Raw genomic sequence first — 26915 nt, 5'->3', positions numbered from 1 at the left:
AAATAAAAAAATGCGTCCAAATAACCGATTCCTTTTAAAACTTTTCATGATAACCACGAAGGACAGGTAATAATCGTTGTAAGAATATCATTTCGAATTCCTCTTTGTTTAAGATTAATAAAAATTTATTCGAAACGTTCAAAACGATACCGAATTCTTTACGGGATTTGATATTCTTACTACGTCTTACTATAACCTCCAACCTATATGCTCCAAAGTAATAATTGTTGCATACCGTCGCTAATATACAGGGTGGCATTTTCCAGCACACAATGGGAGGTTATCTATGTTTTGTCGTGGAACTGGTTTGGAGCGCACAACTTTTGTTTCAACGGGTATATGCTGAAACAGTTCTGGTGGCTATACTGACCTACGTGCTAGTCAGGTATATGCAGCAATTTACCATAGACTATCGAAAATGTCTGGATTTGGCAAGTCGGGGCTGTTCTTCGCCAACTCACTGGTTCTTCGGCCACCTAAAGCTTTTTCCACCGACTGAACAAGGATGGCAAAAGCGTGTAAGTGAACTGGTGCGTCTGAAGGGCATTTTCATCACCTGGCTCGGCCCATTCAAAAGCTACGTCAGCCCGCATCGGGCGAAAACGTTGGGCGCGTTTTTTCACAGTTCAGCACCCAAAGATGCGCTCATGTACGGCTTTGTTCGTTCCTGGTTGGGCGACGGACTTCTAACCTCTTCGGGTCCAAAGTGGCAACGCAATCGCAAACTGCTGACTCCGGCGTTTCACTCCACCGTTCTCAAGAACTATGTTGCGATGAAGAACCGCTGCGCCAAAGTCCTCGTCAGCAAGTGGATGACGCGACACGGTCAATGCGTTGACGTCAGCTATGACGTAGGCAAACTAACCTTGGACGTTATGCTTCAAAGTCTGATGTCAACCGAGTCGAACTGCCAAGTGGATTCCAACAATCGATACGGGCAATGTGTTCGCGACCTTCTAGAAGGAGTCTTAAAGCGAATTCGATCTCCTTTGTTTATGATCGATTGGATTTTCTGGCTTTCGCCGACTGGAAGAATGTTCCAGAAAGCTTGCGATTATGTTCACAACGAAGATGAGAAAATAATCGGAGAAAGAAAAAAAGCTCTTGAAGAAATCAAAGCTAACAGGTAAAAAACTAAAATTTAACAATATCAAAGTCCAGAAGTATTTTGAACGTTTCGAATAAATCTTTATTCACTTTCAACATGGTGAAACGTTCAACATGCTACGTCTTACTACAACCCTCAACCATTATTATCCAAAACCAAAAGTTTGTTTTAATGTTTAAAGGGTTTGGCCCTTGGGTTATCAAAATATTTTTCCTAAAAGTTATGTTTATTATTCTATTGGCATGTTTTTGTTAACAGAACCAGAAGACCAATAAAAGAAAGCAAGTATTTCGATCTTATCGACATTTTACTGAGAAGTAAAGATGAAAATGGACAGGGACTCTCGATCCAAGAGATTCGCGACGAGGTGGACACCTTTCTCTTCGAAGGACATGACACGACTGCAAGTGGAATCTCGTGGCTGATCTACAACTTGGCTCGTCACTCCGACTACCAGGAGAGATGCAGGGAGGAAGTGATAAAGATCATGGGAAATAAGGAAGAGGTTGAGTGGGATGATCTCCACCAGCTTGTTTACCTTGAAATGTGCATCAAGGAGAGCTTGCGCTTGTACCCGCCAGTTCCTCACATCGCCAGGAATTTCAACCAGAAAACAACCTTTGTTGACGACTACTCTCCCGGAGGCAAACTAGAAGTATCTCCTTCTACTTCAGCAGTAGTTTTCATTTCTGCCGTCCATCGCTCAGAGTTAAACTGGGATGATCCGCTCACCTACAACCCGGAGCGCTTTTCTCCGGCAAACGCGTCGAAACATCACCCGCTGGCATTTGTCGCCTTTTCGGCGGGACCGCGAAATTGCATCGGGAAGGCGTTTGCCATGAATGAGATCAAGGTGACCTTGTGCCACATCCTGAGGAACTTTGAACTGTCGGTGGACGCTGATACTCCAGACACGGTTTTAAAGGCGACTGTTGTTGTAAAATCGGAAAACGGGATTAACGTGAGACTGACGAAGTTAAATTCAGAGGACCATGACTGATTTTCTTACTGCAAACACTACAAAATGATATAATCATCTCTCATATTTAATAATCTTTATATTTAATTTGAACTTTATCCGCATTGATTGGTAATGATTTGCGCTTCGTGTAAGTAATATATATTTGAATGAAGAAATGTATTTGACTTCGCTGTTTTATTGTGTAATATACGTTGTTTTAATTTTAATGTGTAATTTGTGCTGTTTTACTATGTAATATACGTATTTTAACGTGTAATGTATGACATACAAAAGGGCCGTAGGCCCATTAAATGTAAACTGTAAGTGTTGGTGCAAGCAATGTTCTATTAAATTCAAACTTCAAAATTTGAATAAAAAATTCAAGGTCGAAAAGACACATTACCTAATAATTATACAAGCGCGTTTCGAAACGCCTTATCAAGATGATGTCGATCTACTCGACTTTTTAGACTTTGCGGGTCATTATCAAGCTACCTTACAGATCCGTGTACCAAACAATTCAAGTAATTCTACAAAACAGAAAAAATTGATGGAAAGAGTTTTTAATTAACGTTAAAATATAGGTGTAAAGACATAACCTAATTTTAGTCTTATTTGTGTCCGAATCACATTTGTCCAAAGCGAATTAGTTTTATTTTGATTAGTACGCAAATACAATATTTTGAAACACTATACAAATTAAACTTCTACAGGAAAACCAGCTTTAATTAGGGAAACGCTGTTTCCTGTCTGCCCGCCACTCTGTGATCCAAGGATGTAACTGCAACAAAAAAAGATGTACAAGTTTATACTACAACTCATTTCGCTATTGAAATACTTTACGGATCGGCGTTTTTATACATAAAAGACACTTTTGGTCGTATTTGAACAGTTTTCACAATTTTTTGGGGGGTAACAGAAACCTTGAAATATATAGGGTTACCTGAGGTCGCCCCAGCCACTTCCAAAACCATATCTTTGGCCTAAAGACACTTTTGCTACTGCTACTAGCCTGTCACTTAAAAGAGTTAAATAAAAATTATTTTAAAGTTATTATTATTGATCTTTTGACAAAACTGTAATTTGCTTAAATGCGTTTTTTTCTGTTCTTTGTTCTTGAAGGTTTTTTTTTAAGGTTTGGTTTGGGGACCGCTAAGTAGTTTTAAGAGACCGCAAGACGCAAGTGTTTCATTTAAATACCAAAAAGTTGCAAGTCCAAATTTGGGAAATCGCTGGAGAAATTTGGGGGACCGTTTCGGAATGGCCAAAATAACGCCCGAAACTGTAGTTAGAGGGTAATCGTGGGTCTGGCATTGTACGGTTTGGTGTCGACGTTTAGACGCCCTATAGTTTAACCGGCTGCGCCGCTGTTTTGCCTCCGGATTTTTGCCGTTGTTTGGTGTGATTGGTGGGTAATGAGTGGGGTTAGAAAACGGGTTTAAGGTAAAAATTAATAATTAAGTGAGTTAGTAATGACTTACTGATGGGGTTTTAAGTTAGGTAAACTTTGTTTAGGCCTGATTCTGACCATTTAGGTCTTATTCCGAGTTGTTTAGGATTTATTTCGATTTAGACGGTAGACTACTACGACTATAAGTTATTAGGCCTTGTCCTATTTTGGTCTTATTCCAAACTGTTTGGGACGTTGAAGTTGTTCTTATTTTGGTCGTATGGCCGAAAGTCCCCTTGGACATACCAAAACAAGCACACGTTCATCCCGTGACTACACGGCTAGGTAGCAAGGTAACTCTATAACGTTATGTTATGAGTAGGACGATAAATTTTTGACTTGTCAAAAAAAAATTCAAAACTTACACGTTAGGCCAAACTGGGTCAAATTCTTTCAGGTATAAATCAAATACAAAATTAAAAACATTTTGGCAAATTCGCTTGTAAAACTTACACCAATAGGTTAATTCCAACATTTAAGGGTCTTTAATATAGTTCGCAAGATACATTTCATTGTGTAGTGATTAACTTATTAAGTTTAGCAAAACATGTTAAGTCTTTGGTTTACAAACATTTCTAACAGAAGCCGATAAGTTTTTTTTATCAAAATGAAAACTATTGTTTTCCAGTCCCTTGATTTTTTTACAATGATTCGTACGAGAGTGGTTTTCAAACGTAACAATCGCCTTTCATTGAACACTTTTAAAGATATTTATGTTTACTGTTTTGTATTTTACCTTGCAACTAGGTCATAGTTCAAGCAGAACAGTTTTGTGCTGGTTTTGTTTTATTTGCGACTGTAGCCTTATTTCATTTTTTTAGCACATATTTAAAGGTAAAATGTGAGTTTTTTAAATGGAAGACGTCATTTGTGTGCCGTGTTCTGTTTAAAACTGCTGGTAAGAACTTGTTTACTATTTTGTTTAGTAATGAGCTGCTTGTCGAACTTAGTTAGTCGGCAGCCATGTTTGATTACATTAGCACTGAGTAATTTAAACTGGCGTGTTAGTTTTTGATTTAAAATTTCCAATTGGCTTAGCCTACCCTGTTCTGCATGGTTCTTAACTTTTTGGTAATTACCTCCTAGGTGTAAACTTACCAATTTTAGGGTAGTAATTTTGACAATGATATGAGACGAGATGTTTATATTAACCCATTAAAGCAAAAACTAGTATTCTGCCTATAATTGTATACTTTTAATGGTTAGGAACGCTAATTGGTTAAACTTGCTTATTTATTAATTGATTGCAACTCATACCTCTGAACAAAATGATTTACTGAGCAAAATGCCCGAAAAGAGAAAAAAATGTATTTGTAGGATAAAGAAAAATACAAACAAAATAAAATTTTACCAAGGAGTCACATCGCCTAAATATATATACGGTCGACGACAAGTTACATGAGCAATTACGGTTTACTATATATAGGATATACAGCTATGTGTAGGCACTAGTGATTTGCTACAAGATATAGAGTCAACAGTGCCAACTAAATTTCCAGATTTAAAAGTTCTGTTTATTACCCTATATATAGTAGCTGTGTAGCAAGTGTACCTTAACCCCGCTAGGCCTAAGTAAACTTTTTGTCGTCGTAAAATACGCAGACGGGGTCAACAAACTAGTAACTGGCGAACTACCGAGCCGTAACTAGCTTTTACAACTACTGAGCTGACACACTTAAGAGCCAGCAGAAAGCAGTTTAGCCGCCGGCAGAACGATTTATATGTGACATATGGTTAAGATAGTTGAGTACTTTAGGAGAAATCTTACCCAATAAAATGTGCGTTTTTCTGTGTGAAATACATGCCTGTTGCCGCAACACAAATAGTTTTACCTCGAGTTACAGTATAAAGCCAGACTACGTGATTCTAGAAGTCAGTGTTGTAAATAGTTGTTTTGAAATGAACTAAGTCTCAGTTAAGGTATTTGTAAAATGTATTTTTCAAGTCCCAGTCAATTCATAATCAAATATACGATTGAGAGCAATACCTCATACAAAAACGCAACATCAAACCTAACAAGAAACTGATTTAAATGCAAAAGTTAAGATGAATAACCCAAATAAGAAGTTGCTTTATTTCAACCCAAGTCATTTTGCACAAAATACTTGAGTCAAGTCAAGTCATTTGAGTACAGTGACTCAAGTTTCATTAAGTCAAGTTATTGACTTGAGTCATGACAACAATGCTCGGAATAAGCCTAAGTAGTTTTCTTTGAAGGATAGAGGATATCAGAGCATTCTTCTAACACGCTTTTGCAATTCATCTCCAGGTTTTCAAGCCAGAACAAAAAAAAACGCACGCAAAAAATGAAGGTAATATGCGCCGGGATGCCCAAGTCGGGCACAAAATCGCTCTGCAGCGCCTTGAGGGAGCTCGGCTACAATGTGTACGACTTCGAAGAGCAGATTTGGTTTCTACGCAAGCCGCTCAAAAAAGCGATGGACCTCGGCTGCAGCAGCGAAGAATACCGAGAAATGTTCAAAGGCGTCGACGCCGTCACCGATTTTCCGGCTTGCATGCTCTGGGAGGAACTGCACAGGGCATTTCCCGACGCTAAGGTTAGTGCGAGGTTTTGCCATAAAGTTTTTGAATATTTGCAGCAATTTGAATGTCTTCGGATTAATTTACGTATTTCTAAAAGTCTTTGAACAGGCATAGGAACGCTATGCACGGATCTGTAATGTAGCTTTATAATAAATCTCAACGCCAAAAAGGTCAAATAAATCGACATAACCTTGATAAATTGAATAGGCTTTGAATTTATTTACGTATTTAGAACGTCCAAGAGTAAAATAATTGTTTAAACTATTTATTTTTGTGCTTACCATTGTGGTTTTACTGTTTTGTTTTAGTATTATACTCAAAACACATCGAGTGACTCAATGTTGGCCTTTGAAAACCTATAAGTTTTCTTTAAATAGTGTTTGAATGCCTTTACATTTGTTTTAAATAATTGTGTGCCAAGTGCCAACCCTGCAGTAATATTGCCCGGCTGTGGCGCTTGACTCGTTTATTATTGATGGAAACCACAAGGCCCTGTGCAAATTACGCCAGCGCTGTGCATAAATCGAGATAAGCGTAATAGAGTGGCTCTCAAGCTCTGCAGCACATATGCTTTTTTCTTAAATTTAAAGCAAAAGTACGAGGGAGACTCCTTAAACTGGCCGAAATGCACGTGTGCATAATAATCAGTGTTCCCTCTTATCTTATTCGTTTGGGCAACTTTTATTTTCGCCAGTAGCCCAAACAAAGCTAATTACGAACTTTTTGTTCGCACGGGGTTGGAAAAAAATTTAACACACATACTTTGGTGAAGAAAATATTGAGTACTGAAAGTATTGTATTTCAATGTTTGCGCAAAATTTTGCTCGCATGGCTTTAAGGAGACGACTGGCGTTAAAAAAATTGTTTACTTTATTTGGCTTTTTTGTTTGTTTTTCGCCAAAAATACGCTATCCGAAAACGGATGTTGGCCAATGGCGGCAACCAGTGTTGAAATGACTTGACATAAGTGTACTTAAGTATCGGTTTTTAAATGACTTGTTATTTTTTGCAAAAGGCTTGACTTGGACTAGCGTTTATTTAAAAAGACTTCCCCGGGACTTGAGTCATTTCAAAATGACTTGTTTACAATACTGGCGGAATTTTTTTCAAATTACCTGCGACACGTGGTTACCAACTTAAGTACGCCAACTTTTACAAACAAAATTGCCAACTTAACCAAGAGAGTTGTAAAGATAGTATTTTTGCAACCTCGCATAATTAATCAAAAAAACATTTTATACTTTCTGCTACAAAGATACTCTAAGATGGTATTTCTCTACAGTGGACTTTAAAACTGTAGGAAAGGAAAGTACGTAAAGAGGTCGCTACCAGCAAAAAAAACCCAAACTTCTAGTCAGTAAAGTTTTTCGAGCATTTTTTCTTTTAAACGCAAATGTGTTTGAGCGTGCGTTCGGAGCGTGATCTAATATTTCATCAGTGCTGTAATAATGAACAAACAATCGAAATTGTAGTGTTTTTATCAACTTTTTTTAAGCCACAAAGCACTTATGAATTAAAATAATTTTAGAAAAAAGCAAACAAAACTGTAATGCATTTAAATGAACATCACAACAACAGTTTTTTTTACTTTCAGTTTTTCTTAGTGCGATATCTTTGACTGTTTGAACAAAGTTAATATTAGTGCTGTATTATACCTATAGGCACGAACAGGCCAACGCAATTAAAGCATTTATTAGTTTGTTAAATATTTACCATTCACTTTTTAAAACTCTGCGTGGTAGCCTAAAGCAAATCTAAAAATCCTATAATTAAGTGTCATATCGGCTTAGCAAGTAAACCTTTTTTCGACATAATAGAAGTGGTCCATTTTTCAAATGCCCACAAAACCTAAAAAAATTGAAATACTTTTATCCTGCTGTTTTTAGCCGACATATATATATCAAACTTTTTTTTGAAATTTCCTGCTCATTGGCGGAAAGCTTGACTGATCGCAGCTGATTTTTTTTCCCTAAAGGTTTATGACTTAATTTGGTGACGTCATGCCGAAAAATCTAACGTTACCCTAAACAAAAATCACTTAACGCCTTAATGTCTATTTCCTTGTATGTGTCAGGTTATTCTGACGACACGCCGTAATGAGGACGAATGGGCGAAAAGCGCCCTTCATCAGATTAAAGTGATCAGGTCCAACTTCCTACTCAGGATGCTCTTAATGCTCTCGTACACTGGAATACTGGTCCAGGATTACGGCAACAGCGCAAGTATAAATTTATTTAACCCCAGTGCTTCTCATTTAACCCCAGTGTTTTTTTGTAAGAAATAAATATAATTGTAATGCTTGACCCACCCGAACCTCAACCCTAACTCGCACTCTAACCCAAAGAATGTTAGCAATATGAAATTTAGTCGGATTCTAGACGAGAGCCAGTGTAGTAAACCGGAAACCAAGATTTGCAAAAATTTTAACCTCGGCTTGTGTACACCTGAAATAGCTTCGAGATCCATCAATGAATCGCGGCCCACTGGTTGGCAAGCACTGTTATATCCGACATTTGCAAAACTGCTAATCCTGGCTTGTGTACTTTAGGCCACGCTAATAACTTCAACTTGTGTTTGCCACCCAAGCCTCAAACCCTAACTCGCACCCTAACCCAAAGAATGTTAGCAATATAAAATTTGGTCGGATTCTAGACCAGCGCCAGCGTAGTAAACACGAAACTAAGATTTGCAAAACTTTTAACCCCGTTTTTTGTACTTTACACCAGTGCTTCCCAACCTTTTTCAGTTCGCGACCCACTTTTAATGCAAGTTTTACTGTGCGACCCACAATGAGATATGACCAAACGAATAAAGTTACATAAAACTTGCATTCTTACTTCTGGCGTTCATATACTGAAATAGGTAATGCGATACAACACATCTAATTTTTACGTATTTCTGATATTAATGCATAAACGTTGCGTAAAAATAATGCAATAATTTTCCGATCTAATGGGAAAATGTAACATTTGAAATGCTTTGCGACCAACCTAAACGTGCCTCGCGGCCCACTGGTTGGGAAGCACTGCTCGCAAGTCTAATGAGAGTTCGATTATGACTGCAGGCTGCTTGCAAGTACTACTGCATGTCAAAAAACAGCATTCAAACAAACTTGAGAAAAGAGCAGATACTATTTTATTGACTGTTTTGTCATTAAAACGTCAAAAATTACAAGTTTTTGATGCACCCTTGTATACCTTTTCGTACTGGTGCACCCCATGATATTTTAAGGCACCCTAAGGTGCACCGTGCACACCGTTTGAAAAGCACTGCTTTGCACCACGCCGATAACTCCAACTTCTGCTTGTTGCAGCGCGCTTTGGTCTTTCCCAGAAACCAAGCTGGCCTTGGGTGAGAGTCCCGGTCAATGAACAAGCTGCGAAGATGCGCTACAGAGAACACAACTCACACGTCATTGCAGTAAGACATAATTAAGTTCGCTGTGTACGTTAAATTATTAATTCTCAACCTTTTTTGGCTATTGGATAATTTATTTTTTTTAACCCATAATTTCTAAAAAAATCTATGGTGGCACAACTAAACGTTATTGCCATAAGATATATATAATTAAGTTCGCTGTGTACGCTAAATTATTAATTTTCAACCTTTTTTGGCCAATGGATCATTCATTTTTAAAACCTATAGATTATAGTTAAGCAAGGCGTCTAATTTTGCAATAAAAACCTTTGCAATACGATTTTTTCTTGCTTAACCTGCAGCAAACTGCTTTTAATGCGTTGACAGCCAAAGGTAAAAATAACTCGTCTGAATGATAATATCGATTAAACTAAGTACAAACCTTAGTAATCCAAAAATCAGTTTGTTTGGATGTTACATGATAAATATATACCTCTCCTAAAAGCTTCATTATCCGAATTTCAAATAATGAACAAGATACTGATGATGCTTTCGGTAGCGAAATATATTTATCATGTAACATCCAAACAAACTGATTTTCGGTTTACTGAGTTCTGTACTTAGTTTAATCTTTATTATTTTTGATGTGCAACCAGAATCGTTTGCTTTTCACCATTCCGATTCAGGCAGATTCTGTCACTCGAAAGAAAATTCTGATTGACTGAGAATATAAATTATTTGTTCAAAAGTGATTCTGAACTTAACGGTGAAAAAGGGTGATTCGGTCTCACGCCTTCGTGTTAAGTTCGATTGGACATTAGCCAAGCACAACTGCAGACGCGCCACGAATAGTATTTTATTCTCGATTCCCGGGTTTATATTAGCTTTTGGCTGTGGTACAATCGCCCGGATGAACTTCAGTGGTCTGGAGTGCAGGCTTCAAACCTGTAGCTGATTAGCGTCAGAGTGGTTCAATTCCACCTTCTGGGCGGAAAAATTGCTTTATACCAGTGCTTCTTGTTCACCCCTAGCATCTATCTCCAGATTTCATTCACCCTTGTCTCATGATATGATAAAACTATTTCGTCTATATATAACAGCACAAAATGACTTGTTTCGCAAGCTATCATCCATTTCTGACAATTCACCCTTATCACCCCTGCAAAAATTTTATTCACCCTGGGGTGAACCATTCACCCGATTAAGAAACACTGATTTATACAATTGTTCTTCCGGCAAAATCCTATTGCCAACGTTTGCCGGAAGAACAATATACTGCTAAGTTATGTAAAAAGTATAAGGTAACCCTCGTAACTAAAAAGCGTGTTACCAGGAAATTACAGTTTATTCAACGCTACAGTTTATTCAACGCTACAGTTTATTCAAAGCGGTCTAACCACACCTTCAATATCTAAAAATATTTCCAACAACCTTACCAATTTCGCCAAGCTCACCAAGCATCAGTACTTAATTAGGATGTTATACCATAATTTGGGTAACCCATGTTTTTATGAATTCAATATATTTACATTGCTTACAAGCGGTAACTTAACTAGAGCATTAACTTTGGGTAAAAAGAGCAAACTGTCAACAAAACGATCAGAGAAAATTAAGGATAAAACTCGAGATCATATGTTTGTGTGATTTATATAATATATTTATCTCTGTATACACATTGGCCTTTGAGGTGACCTTATTATATTATTAACATGGACGTATCAATAAACATCGAGTTTTACTTGTTGTACAAGTTGTTAGTACACAGCTTTTCAAATGCGTGTATAGTTTGCGGTTGGCAACCACAGGCAAACAACACTGGTTGTCCATAGACGGTTACATATTTACGACTTATCGCAAATATGTTTACATACTGATGTGTACGCTTTCCATGGAAACGCTGCCACAAAACTCCATAATTACTGTTGTGTAACGATGTTCAATTGACTAAAATAGGGGCGGTATGGGAATTTTGGCGTTTTTTGCGAATAATAACTGCGCCTCCAGCTAAATTTCAAATCCGTTACGCAGTTTTCGCCAATTCCGTAAGATTCAATTTTCCCTTTTTGCTTTTTTACATTTTTGGCCTTCTATGTAACTATATATTGTGTAACAGGGGGCGGGCAACATACGGCCTGCGATGAGATTTTGAGCGGCCCGCAGACAGTTTCCGGTGTTACATGATAATGTGGTCCGCGGCAACAGTCTGCCACAACCCCCACTACTTGCTTACTACGTCAAATAATAATGATTGTTGTTTATTCTTTAGTTATTTGTTTTCTTTGTGTTTTTAGATTCTTTGTTTTGGGGTAAAATTAGATTTAGAATTTACAATAATAATTTTCACATGGATTTGCCAAGAAATGTAAGGCTGTAAAGGAATAGCACGAATTAAACAAGTACTTTTTTACATAAGGCGGCAAAGAAAGCAGTATGTTTGCTGTGCAATGAAAGTGTTGCCGTGTTTAAAGTGTACAACAATACTTGCAGGCTATAGCAGCAATACTTAATTCGGCCCGCCAAGTACTTCATTTTCCCATATCTGGCCCGCCGACCGGAGAAGTTGCCCGCCCTTGTTCTGTAATATATGTTTACCGTTAACAGAACATACATAGTAATGACGTCATTGGTATAGGATCGGATCGCGATATAAAAACTATTTTACCCGTAATAGAACATGTAATAAAATCAAACCTTTTCAACTCAATGTCCAAAAAGATTATCTCCTAAGTTTAACTGCAACTCTGTCACTCGATATTTATTCCGTATGCCTAAAATTTCATTTAAACAATTTCATTTTTTAGTCTGTAATAAACCTTTACCGGTTATAGTGCGTCTAATAAATCAACTCCACTTTTCAACTTATAGTCCCCAAATACTAAAGTTTAGCTATGATTCTTTCATTCGATATTTTCAAATTCTGCATGTCTAATTTTTTTATAATTTATACAGTTTTACCGGTAATAGTACTTCCTATAAACCAACTTCACTTTTTACCTCATTAACTCGTCCCCAAACACTGAAGTTTAACTACAATTCTGTCACTCGATATTCCAAAATTTAGCATGTTAGAAATTTTCCTTGCATATTTTCCTAATCCTTTTTTAATCTATAATACACGTTTACCGGTAATAGTACGTCCAATAAATCAACACTTTTTAACTCATAGTCCCCAAACACTGAAGTTTAACTATGATTCTGTCACTCTACATGCCTAAATTTCGTATATCCCTGAGTTATTTTCACTTTACACACTTTAACCGCTATTACTACGTCCAATAAATCAACTGCACTTTTCACTTATAGTCGGTCCCTAAAGAAAAGTCTAATTGCAATACTATCACTATATAAAAAGTCTGAAATTCTGATTTTGTATGCCTCAAATTTCCTTTAAATATTTTCCTAATTGTTTTTTTTTTAATTTGTAATACATGGTTCCCAAATACTAAACTTGAACAAAATTTGTCACTCGTCATTCCCAAATTTTGTATGCCTGAATTTTCCTTTTTTTATGTTTTCCGAATTTGTAATACATGTTTACCACTAATAGAACATGTAACTCCAGTTTTAAACTTATAGTCGGTTCCCAAAGATCAGCTGCTTCATTTCAACCTCCGAGATGGCTGGGCTCCTCTTTGTGATTTCCTGGGTCATCCGGTTCCTAAGGTTGACTTCCCACATCGGAACAAAGGAGGTACGATCATGGACGAACTGATTGAGGAGTCCATCTTCATGAAGCAGATAAAGAAGGAGTGTCTGATCAGCATATGTGTGCTTACAGTGGTCTTCTCCTATCTCTTCTATTCTTTTTTCATGGTTTAAGACCTTGATTATTTACTGTGGATGTTTGGACATCTTTCAAATGATTTCGGCAAAGTTTTTTTTACTCTTTGACCAGTTCTTAAAACCTTTTAGTGTACTAACCCTGTACCGGAAAACTCAATTTGTTTTAATAGCCCTCTTAAAAAAAGTAAAAGGTGTGTTGTGCAATTATTTATGAACAAAGAACTCTATAGAATACTTAAAAAAGGAGATATTACTTCATACTATTCAGTTTTCGAAAAAAAAAAACCTTTTCGGATGATAATTATGCGCCATAGCTTAAGATTCACTGCTATATATGTTAAGTTAAACTTCCACCAATGCAGGCTTCAAGTTTAGAGTTTTTAAGATAGAAAAGGATCCTATTTTAACTGTGAAGTGGCATATTTCTCAAAATGTGCTGAAAAATTGTGATTTTTAAATGTGCATTGCTTTTAAGGTGTCGTAAAAGATTGACTGAAAGGTTTGGTTGGTCAACGTTACACAAATCACTATGTCTAACTATAGCAAAACCTAAAACAAAAAAGAGAAGAAATTTTTTTTGTCAAACGTGTAATTAAGAAGAATTTTTTTAATCAGTTTGAAATACGGATGAGTAATTTCACTGTTGTTAACCTATAAGTTTGGTTAAAGTGACCTATTTTTAAGTATGTTTGCTTTTAAGATATCGTTTTTTTTCGAAACAAGCTTCTAAACCCTAAGAGAGCCAAGTGACTACCTTTGAAAACCACTGTTCTGGAGTAAGTTTGGGTTTATCAGATGCTCCTTTCTGAAATTGTGAAGCTGTTATGCGCTTGCGATTAAACAACAGCGTTTCTGATTGCTACAAATTTAGAATCAAATGTTTTAGCAGTTAATGGATAGGCCCATTTGCAATTAATCAAACAAATTCCAGGAATAAGAACGATTTACATTAACATTGAGGTCGAATAAGGTGTAAATCTGAATAACACATCGCTTTATTTTGGTTGGCAATATTTCTTTCGGAAAAACGTTTGTCAAATAGAATAAAACGCAAAATGCGATGGCTTGTCTCTTTATACGCTTTCGCTTTGCTTGCAATATGATTGCGAGAAGTTTGGCAATCATTTTGAATTTCGTACTTTTTTAATTAAATTTCGAATTTAAAATCCACATCGTTTGGATATAAATTCCGCCATATTTTGCTGTGGCGCATTTTTGTATCACCTTTACTGTTTTGCGAAGGTAATACGAGAAAAAAAGTGTTGTTTTAGTGACTTACCAGCACGACTTTACCAGGCTCCTAATAAAAAAAATCTTGTTTTACAAACCTAAAAACAAACTTCTGAGTGCATTCTTGTCTTCTCAGTTATTACAAAAACGCAACGGAGACATTCTACGAGATTTTGCTAAAACGGTCATTAAGTTAAATTTTGAGTTATTGACTGATACCATGTAAAAAGCAAACCAGGTAATCTTTTTGGCAAAGTGAAAAAAACAAAAAAAACCCAACAACTGGGGTAGCACACACTACTAGGGGTAGCATACAGTAAAAATGCTTTGCTGGTAAATAAATTGGCATTTGTAGAAACCTAGTTAAAGGGAAGTTTTTCACTGAAAGTTACATTCTGGAAGGTGCTTATATTGCCAATGCAAGCGTCTTATTGTCAGTAAGATCCCGCAGGCCTACATAAATAGGTATCGTTTTGACCGCTTCAAATATCTCTTAAAAGAGGAATAAAGAGCTATTCAAAGCGTTCAAAATGATACCCCTCTCCGAAAGCATCTTAGGTAGGCTACTATATAGGGGGCCGTGTCAGCACGACCCCAGAAGGGCTTGATGAAATACACAATGTTTTTATGTATGTTTCAGTTACTTCTGATTGGGCTACTACTCACTACAACCTCTGAACCATTATGCTCAAAATGGCTTTATGAATAATTAGGAAAATGGTGAATTAAAAACGAAAAGGCCAATTTTTTGACTAATAATTCGAAATATTTAACTTTGGTAGCTGAAAAGTCGATACCAAAAGTTAGTCATCCATTTTGCCAATTTTGCCGTAGTAATGACGTAATTCAGACCAATTGTACGGTTAAACACTTTACCCGAAATCGGTAGAAAATTGTGATATCTGACATTACTAGCCACGTTGGATATAAGCAAGGTTTGCAAGTTTGCTAATTTTACCGTAGTAATGACGTAATTGGATCAATTTAACAGCTACCGATTTAAAAAAGAAAATTGGATCAATCACAAGCAGTTGGTGGTCAGCAAAGTTTCCAAAAACGAGGCCAAATATAAAAATCAAACATAGATTTACTGTGGATGTCGCATTTTACTAACTAACTATAGGTAATACATACAAGAAACGATGTACCATAAAAATACAACCAAACACATGACTTGTATAATTTCAAGAAACGAACTTTGCACCTCGATTATCGAAAGCAGAGTTGAATTCTGAGAAACTAACTTATCGTAATCACTAAACCTTTATGAGTGTTATGAGCAAACTTGATTGGAGTTACCCAAAATTTGGGCTTTAACCTCGTTTTGGCAAGCAGAGTGTACTAGAACTGTGTAACGAACGCGGTAAGCTAGTAGGTCAACGTGCCGCAAAAGGGCAATTGCTATAAGCTGTTTCAACGGAAAGGGTAAAATACTTTTTCTCTTTAGCAGTTTCAACTCGTAATCTAGACGAGAGATTTTTTTGTCAGTTTCAACTTGCACTTCAGACGAGAAACACGTTTTAACTAGACAGTAATACAATGAGTGTTTTCAGGGTTGTTAACTGAAGATTGGTTAAGTGTCTTGCATGACCTAAACCGGCATTTCAAACTGTAACAATTTTTCAGGTCCCGAGTCCTAAACGACTTGATTAGTCGTTTTTAAAACAAGAGTGTGTTTTTTTAACGCACTTCTTCCCATTCAATTTTTGGTAGTTATGAATTAGATTTTGCCTAAAGTTGCAAATCCAAATTATTATATCCTGAAAACTTCCTTCTAATAAAGTTATAATGTAAAGTATAACGGTTTAGCTCGTCGTGTGCAGTAACATATAGTTGACATTGATTGTAATTTACTCAAAAGTGGATTTATATTCTAGTTTGACAAAAATCGCACTTTAAAAAAATCGAGATTATAATGACATAAAGAAGTTTGCGTGAAGCACCAAAGCATTTGTGTTGTAAAAAATTCTGTTTAACACAGTTAACAATATGGTTATATTTACGTTTCTGTTCAGAATTAATTAACAATCCCTTGTCTGCATCCTGTAAGAATACACAGTACCGAAATTTCAGTTTCAAGGCATTTTAATGCAGTGTTTCTTATCCTTTTTTTACAAAAACTGATACCTAAAAACTACGCGAAGTGTTACAGCTAAGCTTAAGCGATTTAATTTTCTTTACTGAACGTTTTATGAGCTTGAATTAACAAAATGCAAAAAGATAATAAGCTATTCTGACATATATTTGCTGGTCCAACGTTTCGGCTTCTATACGGAAAGCCTTTATCCAGGAATGACACACATGGCTAAGAAGAGGCAAAGTGAAATGACACACAAAAAAATGGAAGATAAAATGCGCGAAACAGCGTTTAACAAATAAGTCTTGTTAGCCATGTGTGTCATTCCCTGATAAAGGCTTTCAGTATAGTTAGCTGAAACGTTGGACCAGCAAATATATGCCAGAAGAGCTTGTTTTCAGTGTACTATGCCTGGTAGCAACAGCATATTTACGACAATAACAGCATTTAAATTAAATTGATGTGAGCCATGATCTAGTTTTTCTTGCGCAATAGTCGCATAATTTTAGAAAAATCTAGTTGAGGATTAACCACAACCCTTTTTAATATACATATCGTTAGGTTTCCCGCATCCTGTTCTTAAGATACCCATCACCGAACCGCAAGCATAAATCAAAATCCATTTTCAATATGAAAGTGATATGTGCCGGTTATCCGAAAACAGGCACCAAGACCCTCTGTTCAGCCCTCCGTATCCTCGGCTACACTGTGTACGACTATGAGGAGCAGTTCCTCTTCTTGAGACGTCCTCTCATGAAGGCCATGGATCTCGGATGCAGCGAGGAAGAATACAGGGAGATGTTCAAAGGAGTGGATGCCACCACCGACGTCCCGGCTTGTGTACTTTGGGAGGAGCTGTACAGAGCGTTTCCGGAGTCAAAGGTTTGAAGCGTCATTTTGGCCATTGGGCTTTATTCTACCGAATTTAGGACGTATTCCGGCAGATTTAGGTCTTATTCAGACGATTTCGAACTTATTCTGTACTGGATATTACTGCGTATTTGGCTGTATTATGTCGTTGGTCTGTCCCCAAATAGATGAAGGCACGTTTACTAGAAGTTTCTTAAAGTGGTTTGCTGTGATGTCTGTAAAAGAAACTGGAACAACAAAATAAATTTGGGCATGTAGGAAAATGTCATTTGATTTATTGTATTCGTACACAAAGAGTTACCGAAAGGCTTACTAATAGAGCGTAGATCAGATTCCTAAAAGGTCTTGAATATAGGCTAATAAGAATATCAAAGCCTGTACATAAGTAGGTACCATTTTAAACTTCTTGTTGAAAATGAATAAAGAGTTATTCGAAACGTACAAAATGATACCTACTTCTGTATGGGCTTTGATATTCTTATTACGTTATTACTATATTCAAAAAAGCGGTTATTATCGATTTCGGTAATGTTTGATTTTGCCCATACCAGGGGAACTAGAGGGGCCAGTGACACAATCAATGTAAACATTAAACGAGGTTGTGGCACGACAAACTTCCAAGAAACGTAAATGTTTAACATATCTTTGCCAGGTTGCGGTTTGTTTACTGATAGTCTGCACGTTCACCTAAGTTCTAAAAAATGCCTTTGAAGAGGTTCTAACAACAAACAAAATCGTTTTGCGATAAAACGTACGACTTCCTTTTTGAGATATTTAATTACACATCATAAAATGGTTGCTAATTTTCTCTTCAACATTTGTGAACTGAATACTCTACAGTAGACGTGGTCAAAGTACAGCCCGCCAAGCAATTTCACCTGGCATATCGCTCATTTTTCCATCACCTTTAACGTTTTAATCCTTATTTTTTTAATATTGAACAAATTACACCTGTAAGGTAAACTCACGCTGCTCTACCAACACCAGCTTGTCTAAACAATGCTTTTAAAAGCTTAAAAAAGAGTTACACTTTATATGAAGGAAAGATACACAGATATGTGTTCAACAACTGTGATCTAACCCTTTCTGAAACTGCTTTTTGACGATTACGGCTTACGTATCATTAGTACACGGAAAGCCGACGCAGACTCACCGAATCTTTCGCTCAATTATGAAAGCAACACTTTAAATTATGTGTATTTCGGGTTTCGGTTTTCGGTTTTGGAGCCCAATAGACATTTTTATCGATTTATTGATAGAAGTAGCCTAAGCTCTTTGTACGTCGTATGTCAGGTTTCTAAAGTTTCTGTTTATGGCCACAGTCCAGTAGCGTTTTCAGAGGCAGAGTCATTTTTAAATGGTGTCTGTTTTGTCTAACCGGCGCCAGGTATTTACACATGGCACTTACGATGTGGTGTATGTGAGTGTTTTTAGTAGCTGTTCTAATTAATGGCCGGCTAATTTCGATCACTGCTTCCCAGGTTGTGTTCACGATGCGTAAAAACGAAGACGAGTGGGTCAAGAGTGCCCTTCACCAGCTCAAGGTCATCCGCACCAACACGTGGTTGCGCCTCATGCTCATGCTTTCGTGGACGGGCATTTTGCTGCAGCAATACGCCAACTCAACGAGTAAGTATTGTAAATGGGCCATTTTTAAATGACTTGTGTCCAAGTCAAGTCTTTTTGCAAGAAGTCTCACAGTCCAAATCATCAGTTGCCCAAGTCCAGTTTCAGTCAAGCCATTATGAGAACAAGTCAACTCAAGTCAAGTCATTGACATAAAAATCAAAGTTAAACTAAAAAATGGTTATACTCATCCGTAGTATAAGAGAAATAAGTAAACTAAAAATAATAAAAACGCAATCTACAGCAAGCAAATTGTTTTACTTGCTAAAGTTGAGATAAATAATTCAATTTAATTAAAATATTTAAAGAAGCCATTTAATTTGTTTAAGTTATTTGAATTCCAAGTCATGTCATTTGAGTCAAGTCAAAGACTTAAGTTAAGTCAAGTCACTACAACAATGATACCCCGATAGAAGGCTGCGACAAAGCTATCCTGCTTAGCAAAACTGTTACTACACCTATGCATAGATGTCCGGAAATATCCGGTCGGAATGGACATTGTTTGCAACTATATGAAGTAAAACGCTTGCACCAACTGTTTCACGTAAATCCGCTTAGCTGTTAGAAGAAAAAAAAAATGATGCTGTCCACTGCCCTTCACCAAGGTCGTCCAAGGTCACCACGGGCCACGTGTGTTTAAAATGCAAACGGTTTAATGATTCAAAGCTAGAACCCTCAAATTTAAACATAATGATAAACAAAGCATTTCTTGTTCACATTAAAGAGAAATCAAATTATGTAGCATACAAATTCAAACTTGGTGCGTGTGTCGTAGATCGTTTTGTGTTCAATATCGCCGCATCATCTCCGTGGAACCGAGCTCCTGTGAACGATAGATCGGCCATGATGAGGTACAGGGAACACAACTCCCATGTTCTAATGGTAAGGAGCGTAAGAACTATAACACAAACAGGGCGCTTCACATAAAAGGGGTGTGGTAAACTCCACAATGAAACAAATAATATTTAAAATAAACAAACAGTAATTCATTACTACGATAAATAATAACGAGGTTAAGAGTCCTATTTAAGGATTTTCATAAGAGGTTAAGGATCCTCATACGAAGTTAAGAATCCTATTAAGAGCTTAATGATCCTCATAGGAGATTAAGGATCTTTATAAGAGGTCAAGGATCCTCATAAGAGGTTAGGAATCCTATTTAAGGATTCTCATAAGAGGTTAAGGATCCTCATACGAAGTTAAGAATCCTATTAAGAGCTTAATGATCCTCATAGGAGATTAAGGATCTTTATAAGAGGTCAAGGATCCTCATAAGAGGTTAGGAATCCTATTTAAGGATTCTCATAAGAGGTTAAGGATCCTCACACGAAGTTAAGAATCCTATTTAAGGATCTTTATAGGAAAGTAAGGATCTTTATAAGAGGTTAAGGATCCTCATAAGAGGTTAAAGATCAAGGTCAAACTGGAAGGTCGCCAACTGAAGGTGTGAGGAGCCATGTTCTAAATCTAACTTATTTACCGTTCTAGGCTGCTTCCAAAGAACGACTTTTGCAATTCGACCTGGGAGACGGTTGGGAGCCTCTTTGCCGTTTCTTGGACGTTCCTGTTCCCAAGCAACCGTTTCCACATCGTAACAAGGGCGGGAAAATCGTGGAGGAAATGATGGAAAAGTCGGTGTTGTTCTCCAAGACCAAAAGAGAGATTAGGATTACTTTGGGCGTTATATTCGCCGCATTGGCTTGCGCCCTGTATTGGTGTTTTCTGTAGTCCTTGTAATTAAAAACCGTTTTAGAATTACTTGAATTGAATTAAGTATTTTGGCCGCTTGACTTAAGTATTTAGATGTGAATCACTTTTGTAAAAACATGAGCAGTTTCTCAACTTTTATACGTGAAAAGATGCTTGGTATTAGTTATGTTTTTGGTGTTTACATTGCGAAATATAGCTTGGAATGAAATAAATGTAGCCTACTAATTTTAATAGTTTAACAAAATTAATTGACTAACTCTTACAATGGGTCGGACTGGCCACTGACTATTTTTTGTTGAAAATGATTTATATTGGATTTAAACTATTTTGTAAACGATATGAGTGGGCTTTCGTCATTTTGCAATAACTTGTTTACCACACTGAAAAATGCCTTATTGTTTTATAGAAAAAGATGCGCTGTATAATTATCATGATGCCATTCCTCCTAGGTAGGCTATATATATAATTGTTATTCTCTAGATATTTTGTGGATATTGGTTTTACTCTGCAATGTTTTAAATCGTTATTTTTTTCGTTTTTAAAATAAACCGCTTAAATTTTTCAATAATTAAGGGTAGTTTACCAGCAGAACTTAATTATAATTAACAAAGAATAATTTCACAGTTCATTGCTTTCAGCTGATTGCGCGTTTAGCTAAAGGCAACTTTTTAGTGTTAGTGAGTTACTGAAGCAAAATTAGAAAACACAGATTTTCCCCCAGTTCAATAGAGTTTGAGTTCAAGACAACCTTGATTTGCGTTTTTGGAGGTTTCACATTTGGCTTGGAACTACTGAGGGTTGCTGTTAGGGATGTTCAAAGTAGAATACCAAGGTATTCTAGAATAATAGGTTTCGAATCTAGAATAACGAATCCAGAATATCGAATCCTAGTATAATTTTATTAAATTATTTAACCTCGATTTGTTTGGGGAAGGGATTTTTTGCTAACATGTGTACATTATAATAAAAAAAATCTCCCATATGTTTAACATTCTTAACAACTGTCATTTGAAGCAGTTGTGTAAACTGTAATATGTCCACTGTCCAGGTTGTTGCCAAAACTTATATTTTTGCCAATAGTGAGTACAATGCAACACCGAACACAGAACTCTTTAGCAATTCGGCCCTGTTTTTAAAGCATTGTTGGGTTTTTGTACTTCTTTTTTTGACTAAAATGATCTGTTATGCAGTCAAATAATAATGTACTGCAAAGAATAAGTTACTATTGACATAACGAATACTTGACAATTACGCTGTGCATTACTGTAAACCTCGCTGAATATTGGCCTAAAGTTGACCTTAAGTAACCCTATAGTGCATTTGGTTACACCCAGCACCTCTTTCAACGTAATGTTACGTTTGCAACTTAATGCATTTAGGGAAGTTGGGAACTCCCCACCTGAAATTGCACGTTAGTCGCTCGCCCAATAATGCTTGATTGACACCTATTTATTAAACGAACGTTATCGCGAGACGCGGTAATTGGTCGCCCGAAAAAACGCTGACGCTACACTAACTGGTTACATTTAAAGCAATCACTATAAATTGGTCGCCGCAGCGACAGGCCAACTTACCACACGCGTTTGTACAATTAGGCGCGACGGTCGACGGTAAAACGTTAAATTATATTGGTTCCAATTACACGAAATAAACGGCAGAATTGGATTCGAATCTCATCTGGATTCGAATCCAAGGATTTGATATTCTACTTTGAACATCCCTAGTTGCTGTACAAAGTGATTATAGGTAAGTAAGATTCTTTGCTCACACAAAAGTAAGTAAGATTACTTGCTACACTTTTGATTATTTGCTAAAAATATTAATTCACGAATTGGGTTAAAATTTAAGCGTTTTCGAATACCACATGGTAACAATTACTAGCAGTTACTGTAGTGTATGTTTAGCGTTGATGGTGTGTTGCTACGGGTAAGTAAGGCGCTGGCTCTTAAAGCGCGAGCCGACGGGTGCCTAGGTATTTTACATGTTCCTTGTTACACCTGACTCCAAAGAAACAGGCCGCTAAAATACCTGTCGTTAACTGCTTGAACTCTAGACAGAGTCACTTCACTCAGTTGATATTGCTTGTTGAGTATATTCACAAATCTCAGAACACTCGATAACGTAACACGGTGATTCAAGCCGCATAGTTTTAAACTGTATAAAATCGAAGAGCATAAAGTAGAATGAAATCGTGAAATGGGTAGTGGAGTAATACTTGATGGGATAACAATTGCCCACCTCCACTAATAATTGAACGGGGGTCGGAAGGTTTGAGTTCTAAAAACGGTAAATATAGATGGCGATGCTGTTTATTGTTTCAACGTTGGTGTTTCTTAAATCGAAAGCTTAGTATACAGTCGCTGCCCGTGTAAGTTTTAAGAAATGATTTCTGTAAAATTATTTACAGGTTATACTGTGTTGTATAGGATTGTTGTGTGTGACCTTTATGACGTATTTCTGTGCCTGTGTATAAGCCCGACTCTTGTAGTACTGCGGCATTCAATACTTACGTTCTAATACTCAGTGGTGTGTTTCGTACCCTGCCAGTTAATATTACAATTTTAGTTCAATTATATTAATACCGTTATTTAAAGCAATATCCGAATATCTTTTAGCGGTCTGGTGCACCGCGTATCATTTTAATTGAAGTTGTTTCGACCTTGATTGGATTAGACTGCTTTTTAGCCGCATATTTGCGCACTAGTTCGCTCGAGAAGAACAGATGTTTTAATATTAATGTTTTCTGAGGTAATCTTGTGACGTCATTTTTAAACTCCTAATGCCCCCAAACCAAACAAATGCCCGGGTCTTTTCATTTTTGGTTGCTCCCTAAAAGGGCCTTTAAAAGCTCTTGGAAGAGTATCTTTTCGACCGTGACAGATAAGCATGCCGACCACTGATATACAACAATGGCGAAAAGCGGAAAATATAGCTTGAGAAAGAAACAAATTAAACCACGATCTTTACAACGACGGCAAGTATAACCTGCACTAGCATTGATATTGCGATCTTTAGTTCGCGCTTGATTTGCTCAAATGTCGGCGAATCGGAAATCGTTTCTTTTACAACAGTTCCGTTCTTGTTCTTGTGCGGGAACTCCTGTTCGGGAACCGGCACGTCTAGAAACTTGCACAAAGCACCCCAACCCTCGGCAACTTGGAAAACCAGCAGCTTGTCTTTAGGGGCGCTCTGAAAAAAACAACACTGACAGTCGACTTTTCTGTAAGTTTGCATTGTACGCTGTTTTTAACAAGCACAAATGTTTTTTGAAATTTGAGTTTACATTGACGAATAACTTATTGATTTTTTACAGTCACGTATAGGCAATTGCGATAAATGATACCAGACCAGTCGATTCAACACCGCTTTATTAGGGGCTCTAAGAAAACATCATGTGTTTTTACTTAACGTTGTTTTCGTCTTTTAGCTAATTTAGAATTCGTTGAAGACATAAAGAATTATATCGGATAGGAACCGATACCCGATACCAATTTATAGTATCAGTACTCATCCGATACTATGTTGGTATCGGTGCTCGTCCAATACAAAATTAATACGGTAAATTCAGCCATGGTTTGTGATTTTGTGATCCAGCGCAATGATTCTTCCTTGAAAGGCAAATTAATCAAAACATATTAGGGTGAAGGATTATGGGTCAGGGTCAAGTAGAGATTGGGCAGCTAAGGGTCCTTTGATGCTGGTGAGAGTTGTAATCATTTCAAAGCCAGTGTTCAAGTTTGGGCAGTTTTACAGCCGTGGTTGTTTGTTTTTTAACTTGAGTCTGTACGTTTAAATTGCGTTATTAGTTTTAACCTTTGATTTTTGCAGCCTTCTTAATGCAACGTCTTAACGCTAAAACAAATTCCGGGCTAAAACCCAGAAAATAATACCTTTAATTTCAGTTATTATTTTCATCAGTTTACCTATTTGAGCTTATGTAAAGACGCCGTGACCGGGTAGCGATGCTTTTTGTTAAATATCGGAATCGAAATAAAATGCTAACTATCGGATATCCCTAACATTGAGCCTTGCCTCTTAACGACTTGATTGTGTATACATCAGATCTAGGCACGTCGTTAATATACCCTTACAGTTCTAAAAACTTACCGCAATAACGCTGTGGTTGTGTTGTCGATATCTCATCTTGCAAATCATTTCGTTTAACAATTTATTCGCCCAAGGTCGAAAGGACTTTGAGCTAAAGAACGTTTGCACTGCGACGTAACAATATTATAGTTAATTGCGACTCTGTACAACAAGCAAGGTATAGTTATCAACCGCAGCATTAGATCAGTATGCAAGCAACACATACAGCTGCTTTACTGATGTATTTATTGTACTGGTGACACCAATTTGGTAAAAACACACAAAGGAACGCGTTCCAAATTGCCTTTCATGCATATTGTTAGATTGCTTAAAATAAAATTAAAAGTTAGACTTTATCTCAGAGCCTAACCTTCTATACCTGATTTACACGTGTTTAATATTTAACAGTGCGGTTTTAAAAAGTATTTCTTATTTACAAAGTCAATTCACCCAAGGAAGTAAAAAGGGTCACCCATGTAAAAAAAATCCTGAGAACCTGTGCTCTATTAGAAACATTCTGCAAACCTTTCAACTAATTTTTTGCGAGGAGACAACTCTAATATGAATCTATCTATAAACTGTGATATGAAAACATTATCTATGTATATATTAACTGTGATATGAAAATGCAAAGAAGTAGTTAAAAATAGAAACTATGTCTTTATGGGGCGTAAAATAGTTAAAACTAATTCATTATCTTTGTGTGAAAATAAGTTTTATCAGAAAAGGGAGCTAAACCCTCTAAACTATATACTTGATTTTGTTTGAAAATAACGATCACTGTGCTAGTCGTAAAGCCTAAATTAAATACATTGCCTTTTAATGTGGATTTGCTGGATTACTTACACAACATTTGGTGGTAGTTGCGAAATCGTCTGCCAGTTGGCGACAAATTAATCAGCATCATGAGCAACGGATTTTTCATGCCAACTTTTATCTGGTTTTCCCAACTTCGCCACCATACATCTTCGTTTTCTCGACGAGTTAGAATGATCTGTAGTTTAAAATAACCTTAACCAAATAAAACATATTCCGAAACAATTGGTTCTCTTCTTCACTTTGACAATTTATTCGAAACGTTCACGAAATGTTACACTTTTCGTAGACGTAATGATCATTTTACGTCTAACTACAGCATTTAGTCATAATCTTAAGATTTGTCACAACGTTCGTAAATTCTTTTTAGTTTTGTATGGGCTTCAATATTCAATTATCGCCTTACTAAAACCTTGAACCATTATCCTAAGATTTACTATTAACTTTTACAAAATGTTACCTACTTCTGTACGGGCTTTGACACTAACTATACGTCTAACTAAAACCTCCAGCTATATGCTCCTAAATATGTGGGCTGTTATCGTTTTTAGCTCGTCAAAGTCTAGATCACATGCAGCCTTGCGCACTCGTGTTTAAATGATTGTTTTAAATTATGCTTAAAAACCTTTGCATCCGGGAATGCCGAATGCAGTTCCTGCCAGAATACAGATGACGGTATGTCCGTGACAGCCTCCACGTCTCTGTAAATTCTTCGGAAGTCTTCTGTTGTCCCCCCTTCTTCTATAATCTTCACCATATCTGGACCCAAGAAATGAAACTGCTCTTCGGCGTCATGAACTTTGTAGCCGAGGATTCGAAGAGTTTCGGCGATCGTCTTGGTTCCAGTTTTAGGAAATCCCGCACAGATTATTTTCATGATTGAAATGCCTTTCGAAACCTTATTTTTTCCTATTCCATAAAATCAATAATCTAAGCATTACTCAAGTTTAAGGTTTTGGCCAGGGTTCAGTAGTGCAAGTCGTTTAAAATAAGCCGAGTCCAGCAACCTACTGCAGAGTGGGTTAACATAAATAGGAGTTTTGCACTCCAAAAAAACATTTTAAAACCCTGGCATCCGTGCTATAAATGTATTCTGTATTTTTTTCTGCCAATCTTGTATCTGCAACAATCTGCGATTATTTGGTGGTACTTCGTTAAATGAGATGCGTTTTATATTTTTCTACAATACGCCTTTGTGCGAAGGAGCCTTTTCGATGAAGCCAAAAGCTAAATGAAAACCAAAATAAGATCACAACAGCGTTTCGCCAATTATGTTATAGTGAAATTGCAAGCCGTT

General features: G+C 36.8%; 3 protein-coding genes, 1 non-coding gene and 1 pseudogene across 4 annotated transcripts; 4 read left to right on the top strand and 1 right to left on the bottom strand.

Annotated features, from left to right (window-relative positions):
• The first annotated feature begins 272 nt into the window (after positions 1–272).
• Positions 273–2108, top strand: LOC146137434 (cytochrome P450 4F6 pseudogene; annotated as a pseudogene).
• A 3686-nt stretch (positions 2109–5794) lies between these two features.
• Positions 5795–13275, top strand: LOC146137432 (uncharacterized). The gene is made up of 4 exons (XM_083394336.1): positions 5795–6077; positions 8138–8285; positions 9377–9483; positions 12997–13275. The coding sequence occupies exons 1-4, from the start codon at positions 5826–5828 to the stop codon at positions 13237–13239; spliced, it is 750 nt and encodes a 249-aa protein (XP_083250462.1). The 5' UTR covers positions 5795–5825; the 3' UTR covers positions 13240–13275.
• On the top strand, positions 10325–10411 carry Trnastop-uca (transfer RNA opal suppressor (anticodon UCA)). The gene has a single exon. It is a non-coding gene; the product is annotated as a tRNA-Sec (tRNA).
• Positions 13276–17140: 3865 nt separating the features above from the next.
• On the top strand, positions 17141–20734 carry LOC146137431 (uncharacterized). The gene is made up of 4 exons (XM_083394335.1): positions 17141–17392; positions 18862–19009; positions 19782–19888; positions 20495–20734. The coding sequence occupies exons 1-4, from the start codon at positions 17141–17143 to the stop codon at positions 20732–20734; spliced, it is 747 nt and encodes a 248-aa protein (XP_083250461.1).
• Positions 20735–23665: 2931 nt separating this feature from the next.
• Positions 23666–26495, bottom strand: LOC146137430 (uncharacterized). Its single transcript, XM_083394332.1, has 4 exons — positions 26244–26495; positions 25649–25796; positions 24824–24930; positions 23666–23905 (listed from the first exon to the last, which is right to left on the bottom strand). The coding sequence occupies exons 1-4, from the start codon at positions 26493–26495 to the stop codon at positions 23666–23668; spliced, it is 747 nt and encodes a 248-aa protein (XP_083250458.1).
• Positions 26496–26915: the final 420 nt, after the last annotated feature.

The sequence above is a fragment of the Ascidiella aspersa genome, chromosome 7, assembly GCF_963924565.1.
Source record: "Ascidiella aspersa chromosome 7, kaAscAspe10.2, whole genome shotgun sequence".
In the NCBI taxonomy this organism is placed as follows: Eukaryota; Metazoa; Chordata; class Ascidiacea; order Phlebobranchia; family Ascidiidae; genus Ascidiella; species Ascidiella aspersa.
This window is presented reverse-complemented; position numbering and strand designations above follow the sequence as displayed.